This window comes from Alexandromys fortis, unplaced genomic scaffold (assembly GCF_014885135.2).
Source record: "Alexandromys fortis isolate MF-2015 unplaced genomic scaffold, M_Fortis_MF-2015_v1.1 scaffold_3, whole genome shotgun sequence".
NCBI lineage: Eukaryota > Metazoa > Chordata > Mammalia > Rodentia > Cricetidae > Alexandromys > Alexandromys fortis.
The window spans coordinates 21,298,253-21,308,108 of NW_026067909.1; the positions used below are offsets into that span (position 1 = coordinate 21,298,253).

At 37.4% G+C, this 9,856-nt stretch overlaps 1 protein-coding gene across 1 annotated transcript; it reads right to left on the reverse strand.

The window, feature by feature from the left end:
* Positions 1–8,707: 8,707 nt before the first annotated feature.
* LOC126498554 (olfactory receptor 5B12-like) lies at positions 8,708–9,637 on the reverse strand. Its single transcript, XM_050137303.1, has one exon. The coding sequence runs from the start codon at positions 9,635–9,637 to the stop codon at positions 8,708–8,710; it is 930 nt and encodes a 309-aa protein (XP_049993260.1).
* Between the last annotated feature and the right edge of the window lie 219 nt (positions 9,638–9,856).

Consider the following 9,856-nt stretch of genomic DNA (forward strand, 5'->3'; position numbering starts at 1 on the left):
GGGGGGAGGGGGAGAAGAGAGGGGGGAGGGGGGAGAAGAGTGGGGGAGGGGGAGGGAAATGGGAGGCTGAGAGGAGGCGGAAACTTTTTTCTTATTCTCAATAAAATAAAAAAAAAAGAATTTACAACACCCAAAAGAATTACAAGGAATTTTATAACTTGATATTATTAAATAAATTAGACTTGTGTTTAAAAAAATCTTAATATAGGAAATCTTATCTGTTATAGAAACCTGATTTGCTTTATGTCTCTATCTTACTCCCTCTGTTTTCTATCTTTATTTATAGTATTTTCCAACTCAAGTGATTTACTATATACCATATCCTGAGATTAAAAATTATTGCTCATTTTGTATGTAAAAAAAAATAAAGTGATTAGTAAAGAGCTAAGGAGTTTATTTTCAGTAAAATCCTGAATAGGTCAGGGATTGATTAAATCGACACTCTACTTCTTTTCTCCCAGTATGCATAGAGGCTACCAGGTAACCAGGCAACCTAGGAGAAGTTGATGGCTCCTGATCAGATAGCACATACACCAGACACTGCAGTTTCTATGGGCCTAGGTCAGGAGTTAGACTTACCGCTCTAAGTGAAGGAGAGACCCAGGCCTCTAAATGATCAGTTCTGGGCTTTGCTGTTATCAGCCATCCTGATCGTGGGTTTTGTGGGTCTTTTTCTGTGTTGTAGTTAATTATCCCTTCTGCTGTCCTTGAGAGTCCTAAACTAAAATTGCCGGTAAACTTAGGTGAAAGTGAGCACCAGGTGTTAAGAACCCTTTAAGTGGGGGTAAAACCAGAGCAACAGCTTGGACAGTTGTAATTCTATGTCATGGGAGATCTGTGAATATCTTAAATGAGATGCTCTATGCCTGGACCCTAAACATTGACCAAATGCCTGCTGATAAAGATAATTGCAGGAAGGCAGATCTCTGCGCTTACCTAGGTTATAGGAACAGAGGCCTGGCAGTAGGAAACTGTTCTGAACTAGGGAATTAATTCCCAAATATGTAACAGAAACGGAGTTAGTTACAGTGAAAATCTATAGCAAAGGAGAATCACTTATTCTTAAAGCAATAATGCCAAAAAGTCTTGCCTTTTGGTTTAGCATTTACTAGATCCCTTGGTTCTGATAAGTTACTTGTGAAAAAATTGCTGAGCAATTACTGTATAATGTTGTGGCTTGTAGCAGAAACTCATTTTTCCTCCTGAAGCAGTCATATTGCCAAAAGCTATTCAGCTACAGGTGGGAATTCATGATCACCTCCTCCAACCATGCTGGCGTTTTGGTTGCCTTGATCTTGTGTATGCAGTTACATTGCTATGTGTTTATATGTATATCAACCCTGTCATATCCAGTAGATACTATTTTGCTATCGAATTCATCACTCCTTCTGTCTCTGATAGTCTTTCCACCCCCTTTCTGTGATGACCCTTGAGCTTTGGGTGTAGTGCTTCTGGTAGATTTGTTCCCCCTATAGCTAAGCATTCCAGTTTGCCCATGCATTAATCATCATCTACTACCAAAAAGGCTCTAATGAGGGTTGACATATGGACCAATTTCTGGTTTTAAAAGTAAGATCTTGAGTGGTTGTTCTATTTTGCATTCCCACCAGCAATGGAGGGGTGTTTCCCTTACTTCGCATCTTCCCCAGCATAAGCTATTTTGATTTTAGCCATTCTGACTGGTATAAGATGGTATCTCAGAGTCATTTTGATTTGAATTTTTCCGATGGCTAAGGACATTGAATATTTTTCTTAAGTGTCTTTCAGTCATTTGAGATTCTTCTGTTGAAAATTCTCTGTTTAGATCTGTACCCCATTTTTTTACTTGGATTATTTGGGATTATGACCTCTTATTTATTGAGTTCTTTATATATTGGAGATCAGTACTCAACTCCAGGCTGACCGGAAATGAACCTGTATAGGACTAAACTAAACTCTGAATGTGGGTGACAGCTGTATGGCTGGGGTGGACTGCAGGGCCACTTGCAGTGGCACCAGGATTTATCCCTACTGCTTGTACTAGCTTTTATGAACCCGTTCCCTTTGGATGAATGTCTTGCTCAGCCTAGATATAGTAGGGAGGGCCTTGAGCATCCTCAAAGCAATGAGCCTTACCCTCTCTGAGGAGTGAATGGGGGTGGTGTAGGGGAAGAGTGGAGGGGATGGGAGGAGGGGAGGGAGTGGGAACTGGGATTGGTATGTAAAATGAAAACAGATTGTTTTCTTTTTTAAAAAAATAAATTAAAAAAATTACCACTTTAAAATGTTTTCTAAATTTTGTACTAATAATATTAATATTGATTATAACATGTTGTAAAAGTATAGCTCAATGATATGGTTGTAACTAGGTTAAAAATAATATAAAGATTATAAAATTAGTTTATTCAACCTTGAAGTAAAATTAATGTTTGATTCTCTACAAAAAAATAAGATCTTAGTGGGAAGATACTGTGGGAGTACATTATATTCCTTCAGCCTTTAAGATACCAGCCCACTTGGGCATAGTGTCTTAATAGTTTAAAAAGCAGTGGGAACTTTGAGCCTGCTCTCTTGCTTCCAGCTCCCATTCCAGCTGATAGACTGTTCCTGTTGCTCAGAGGACTATTGTTTAGGACAGTGATCTGTAAGTTTTCCCTTTAAATAAATAACCCTTTTTATTTCTGAACTGTATGGGATTGTTTTACAGCATCAATTGGTGCCTTTTTTTTTTTTTGAATCCCCTGTCTCTGCTTCCTGCCGAAAGCTCAGAGTGTACCCAGCTTGGCTCCAGCCATCCCTCAGCTGGCAGCAGTGGAGCCAGCAGTTCAATATAGAATCTCTCATGGCAGCTTTTCTTTCTATGGATCGGCCACAGTTCTTTATATTTTCTCTTTACATACCTTGGATTGGCTTCAAGTCCCCATACATTGTATTGTTTGCCTCCTGCCAGGGTGCACCACAGACATTTTGGTTAGACATGGGCTTCCCTGGTCTGAGCCAGCTGTTCTGCTTCTTTCAAATGATTTGTTTGTGCTTGCCTATTCCATTGGTCTAGAGACATCCACAGAGCACACAATCTTCAATTTATCTTTCAGCAGTTTGCTCTAAACTCAGATTTCAGACCTGCTACGGGTGAATTCACGTGCACTGTTATGCCCTGCTGGGTAATATTTGTAGGTGGCCTGTGACACCTACTGGCAGGTTACAGTTATTGCATCTAATCCAGCTAATTAAACCACAGGTAAGATTTAATATCCTAATTATAGATCATAAATTGCTAATTTAAAAGGACAATATGTCAGACAATCTAACCATCCAAGGTTTCAATAGCCTCTTTACATACACCATGTGCAAGGTTTTATAAGACTTATATGATGTCACTTCTACATAACTATTTTTGTTTCTGGTGATTAGTCTTGTACTCAATATTTTTTTTCATAAAAATATTGTTTGACAATAGGGCTAAGAATGAGGCATTTTTAGAAATGGTACAGTCTTTTCAGACTAAAACCACACTTCTCAGGAAAGAAGTTGGAAATATAAAGAATGATACGACCAATTTAACTAACAAAACTTGGTCAACTGAGATACTTTTGGAAATGGTACAGACATCAGAATGCCAAATGTTTTAATTGTGGTAGAATGGACATCCGAAAAGGGATTATAGACAACAGATTCCTAGGAATAATGCCTGCTCTGGGAATGACAGAAATAGGAGGACTCAGCCTCCAGGTATATGTAGGAGGTGTGACAAAGGTTGACATTGGACCAATGAATGTAGGTCAATTGCAGATAGACAAGGCAACCTGATACCATCAGGAAATGCCATGGGGGGCCTCTTGCAGGCCCCCATAATGAATGTGATCCAGTCATTCCAAGTTACTGTGGAGAATGTGTCTCACCAGGAAAATTAAAAAATCCAATGCCTGCTCTAAAAAGCAATAGTGGTTTGAATGATGGGTTAAATGTGGGGGATGAGTCAAAAACTCTAGTAGGACAGAGGACCCCCCCAAAGTTCAGATGAGAACTTTGAAACAAACAAACAAACAAACAAATGAACGAACACCCTATTGACTGCTTAGAAATTGTTTGATACTATACTAGACAGTAATTTTGGAACTTAAAAACCACTTAATTCTTATAGGATCCCATTAAGAGAACATCACCCCCATGACAGTGGGAAGCAATTCTAAAAGATGACACCCCTATTTCAAAAAAGTTTGTCCATATGGTTGAGAACACTGTTTAGGGGTTGTTGATTATTACTTGTACTAGATAGAGGGTTGGGTAGAAAACTATGTTTGTTCAAAAAAAGGGGGATAGTAATAGTGGGTAATAGAGTGAATACTTTTGAGCAATTATTTATGAATAATTTACATTGGTATAATTTTTGTATATTGATACAAGTTCAAATTATATTTGTTATTTCTGTTTACAATATTTGTGCACCTATGCAAGTTACCTTGTCAGATTGTATATATACATGTTTCTACTTTGGTTTAGGACATTTTGTATATTGATACAACTTTTAGGGTATATTTTCATATTGCATTATATAATACTCCTACCTCTGATCAAGATACAGGTATTAATTATTATAGGTCATGTTTGTTGTACATACAGTCAGATCTGTGGAACATGGAATTTAAATAATTTAGGGTTCTGTTGATATGATATGTTATTGCTTCTGACAGCTCCAATCTCTTCTCTAGAGAATGCTGAGCACCGAAGACACTCCACTTGGAGCTTGTTTTCTTCAAAAAACTGGCCTTTGGGCAAGCAACTGACAATGCCTCAACCACTGACAAGTTACATTGTATATGGAAGTGAATAAGCAGGACTGTCAAATCTTGCCAAGACAGGGTAAAATGGTTTTGAAAAATTTCCTGCCTCTAAAAATGGTCTGTCAGTTACACTAGGCCTTAGCCAAAGTTTGTTGCTTCAACATTGTAAAATGAGACTTTGGGTGATTGCTCAGGTAGCTAATTGTCTCTGTCATATATTACTCGCTTTGGAAGCTACTTGATTGTACTTCCTGCCTGCTCAAGTAATATTATCTCCCTTCTTAGGCCTTTGATGGGGTTGAAGATTATATAGTTGTAGTTACTATATTCTTATGATCTAGTCAAGCCATTTCCTATACAAGACTTAGACTCCATAGAATAGAATGTGTATTAAATCATTTAGCATATATTCCTTGCTTTATATTGTTTATGCTGGTTGTAATTATAATTATACTTGGTATCTGTTCCTAGTGTATATCATTTTGTATTGGGTTTGGAACATTCTTATTTAAACATAAAGAGGAGGCACTACGGAAGCACATTCTGCTCCTTCAGCCAATAGCCTTTAAGGTACCAGCCCATTCCCAGAGGAGATATTATTCCTAGGAGTTCCTTGTCTACAATCCCTTGTCAGATGTCCTATTATATCACAATTAAAACATTTGGCATTTTGACGGTCTTCTCATTCCTTTGGAAATTGCTTCTCCTACCCAAGATTCAGTATTGTAGTCATATGTCTCAATGTTCATTGTATGCACAATCCATTTTTACATATGTGCTGATCTAACCTTTAAAGTCCCAACTATCTTTTTGCATTCTTAATTGGCATTTTCAAAATCCAGAGATTCAATAAGTACTTGTCTAGCATCTGAGTCTGTTACTCCTATTTGTACAGCCTTAGTTAATCTTTGTAAAAAGTCACTAAAGGCTTCTCTCTGGCCCTGTTTAACCCTGTTATATAATTCAATTCATTTTCCTAGTTCTTGAATCCTGTTTCAAGCATTTAAGGCTGCTTTGTGGCATAGGGACAAGAATTGTTTATCATAGAAAGCTTGAGCCTGTGGGTCAACATAAGTGCCCTCAACAAGAATTTGATGCTGGGAAGTCTCAAGTATTTTCTCCATTGTTCTAAAATTTTAGCCTTTTCTCTTAAATAACATTCAAACATCAGTTGAGGCCTGTCATCCAGGATTGCTGAAACTAAAGTCAGTCTTTTGGCGTCACTTTAATGCTAGAAGCCCATGTCTTTACCATCTCCCTAACAAAAGCAGAAGGCAAGCCATAGTTACAACAGCTTGCTTATTTTTTTTAGATTATTTATTCCTATATCTATCTATCTATCTATCTACCTTCCTTGGATCCTTTTGGGCTTATAACTTGATGCTTAGAGTAGATTACAGGGTAGGAAACTAAAATGCTGGGTAAGTCATCTCTGGCAGCTACTGGCCATGTTAAATCCTGTCCTTGTACCTTTGTTCCCTGTTCATAATATAAAATATCTTGGAGTAATTCTAACTAAACATGTGGAAGTTCTTTATGACAAGAACTTTAAGTCTGTGAAGAAAGAATTTGAAGAAGATACCAGAATGTGGAAAGATCTTCTATGCTCTTGGTAGGTAGATTTAACATAGTAAAAATGGCAATCTTACCAAAAGCAATCTACAGATTCTATTCAATGCCCATAAAAATCCCAGCAAAATTCTTTACAGAGTTCAAAAGAACAATACTCAGTTTCATATGGAAAAGCAAAAAACCCAGGATAGCCAAAACAATCCTGTACAATAATGGCACTTCTGGACACTTCACAATTTCTTTACTACAGAGCTAGAGTACTGAAAACAGTATGGTATTTGCATAAAAACAGACAGGAGGATCCATGAAACTTAATAGAAGACCCAGATATCAGTTCACACACCTGATTTATTGAAGAATATGAAATCAAAAATATAAAATCAAAAATAGAAAAAATTCAACAAATGATGTTGGATAACTGGATATATATGTAAAATAATAAAAATAGATCATTATCTCCATGAACAAAACTCAAGTCCAAATGGATCAAAGACCTCACCATAAAGCCAACCACACTGAACCTCATAGAAGAGAAAGTGGCATATACACTTGAATGCATTGGCACAGGAAACCACTTCCTAAATCTAATCCAAGTAACACAAACACTGAGGGAAACATTTAACAAATGGTACCTACTGAAACTGAGAATCTTCTCTAATGCAAAGGACATGGTCAACAAGACAAAACAACAGCCTACATAATGGGAAAAGGTCTTCACCAACCCCACGTTGAACATAGGTCTGATCTCCAATATACACAAATAATGCAAATACTGGTCATCAAAAAACCCCCAAATAATCCAATAAAAATGGAGTACAGAATTAACAAAGAACTATAAACAGATGAATCTAAAATGGCTGTGAGACACTAAAGAAAATCCTCAATATCCTTAACTATCAGAGAAATGCAAATCATACAACTTTGAGATTCCACCTTACACCTGTAAGAATGTCCAAGAACAAAAACACTGATGACAACTTATGCTGGAGAGGTTGTATGGTAAAGGGAATAATCCTCCATTGCTGGTTGGAGTGCAAACTACTATCATCCCTTACATATCAGTGTAATGTTTTCTCAGAAAATTAGGTAACAACACACATCAAGACCCAACAATACCTTTGGGCATATATGCAAAAGATGCTCATTCATATATCAAGGATATGTAATCAACTTGTGCATAGTGACGTTATTTGTCATAGCCAGAACCTGAAAACAACCTAAATTCCCCTTGACTGAAGAATGGATAAGGAAAATGTGGTACATTTACACCATGGAGAGTTATATAGTGGGGAAAATAATGACATCTTGAATTTTTTTGGCAAATGGATGGATCTAGCAAACATCGTGTTGAGTGAGTCTGCTTTCTTATAGAACCCAGGACCTCCTTTGCCTAATGTCTTTTCCTTTCAACTAAAAGGTTAATAGGTTTCCTCTATTGCACTCTCCTGACACAAGCTGGAAGAAAAACAATGGGGTCAGTCCACTATGGACTGAAACCATCAACTCTGAGTTAAACCTTTCTTACAAATTTGACTATCTAAAGAATTATGTTATAGTGGAATTTGACTATTACAGCCACATTAAAAAATTTCCTTCATCAGTTCTTGCCATTATTTTTCACTACTTTAACTAATGTTTCAACAAACATTCTTGCTCAAATTTGTGCCATTATATGTTTCTTTCCTCTCCAGTCTATTTATGAGTGAAGTTGCTAAGTTGTAAAGTAACTACAGCTAATCATTTGAGGAATCACAAGGATGTTGTCTCTATATTTGAAGGCACGTGAAAGCATCAAGTAGACAGTGACATGTTCTTAACTTTTCTGGCAGGAGTAAGATGAATTTTCAAAGTAAAGTTATGTTTCAGAATTTGAATACTCGAAGTGCAACCAATAGTAATTTGTATTTCTTTTGAGAATTCCCTTTTATTTCCATGACTAGATTTTTAGTTGAGTTATTTATTTTCTTGGTGTTTATATTATTGTTTTACAATTTTGTATGTTCTAGATACCAACCATGGTCATTTATCAAGCTGGTAAAGATTTTCAAAGGGTTTCTTATGAATGAGAGATGTGTAGGCAGCACATATATGCACACATGAGTGTATATGCATGTCTGAACAGGAGACTGAAGATGTGACTATATTAATTTAAATAAGATCTTTACTAAATCACTTTGCTTCTAATTCTTTGGTATTTAGCACTCTTATTTTGAAGTATTTTCATCTTTAAGCTTTACAACTTGCTAAAAAATCATTTAAATAATTAAAATGATATGGACTGAATAGCCACTATTTTTTATTATATACTTTATATTTAGAAAGTAAGTGAAGATATTTTATTGTAGAATTGATGTAAAACTAAAATAAGAATGTTATAGAAGATTTTGCAGTCCCACAGCTTTTTTGAATGCACTCTTGACCTCTTTGTTCCTCAGGCTGTACACCAGCGGGTTCAGCATGGGGATTACCATGGTGTAGAACACAGATGCCACCTTGTCAGTGCCCATGGTGTGACTGGAGTTGGGTTGTAAGTACATGAAGATGATTGTCCCATAGAAGATGGAGACTGCAGTGAGATGGGAAGCACAGGTGGAAAAGGCCTTCTGGCGCCCTTCAGATGATCGCATCCTCAGAATAGTGATGAATATAAACATATAGGAGAACACGATGACCATAATAGAGAAGAGAACATTGAAACCTACAATGAAGAAAATCACCATCTCACTGACAGATGTGTCTGAACATGAGAGGACCAGTAGAGGAGGGACATCACAGAAGAAGTGGTCTATCACATTGGACTTGCAGAAGGAGAGCCTAAAGATGTTCCCAGTGTGGATGGAAGAATTCAGGAAGCCACAGACATAGGAGCTTATGATCAGACAAGTACATGTGTTTGTTGTCATGATGGTGGTGTAATGCAGGGGCTTACACACTGCTGCATAGCGGTCATAAGCCATGGCAGCCAGGAGGAAACTTTCTGTGGTTATAAATCCCACAAAGAAAAAGAATTGGGTGCCACAGGCATTGTGGGATATGATTTTATCTGTTGAAATGAGACCTGCAATTACCTTGGGAGTGATAGCTGAAGAATAACCAAAGTCCACCAGAGACAGGTGACTGAGGAGAAGGTACATGGGAGTGTGGAGGCGTGAGTCCAGCAGAATCAGCCCTGTCATTCCCACGTTCCCAAGCACAGTACTGAGATAGATGAGAAGGAAGACAATGAAGAGAGGGAGCTGGAGCTCTGGGTCATCTGTTAAGCCTGCAAGAATGAACTCAGTCACCTCTGTACTGTTCTCCATTAGAGATCAGGTGGCTTCCCTGCAGCAAAGAGAAAGGAGATCAGAATGAGACATGAGGGGCAGACTGATGATAGACTATTCTTTCTTCTTCATGCCTTCTCTCACTGTGCAGATGTTCCTCCTGCATCTGACCTAAGCATGACATGGCAGTAACATTCAAGTTTCAATTAAATGGAGTAAATTAAATTAAGTGACATAATTTCCCACTGTATTCCAAGA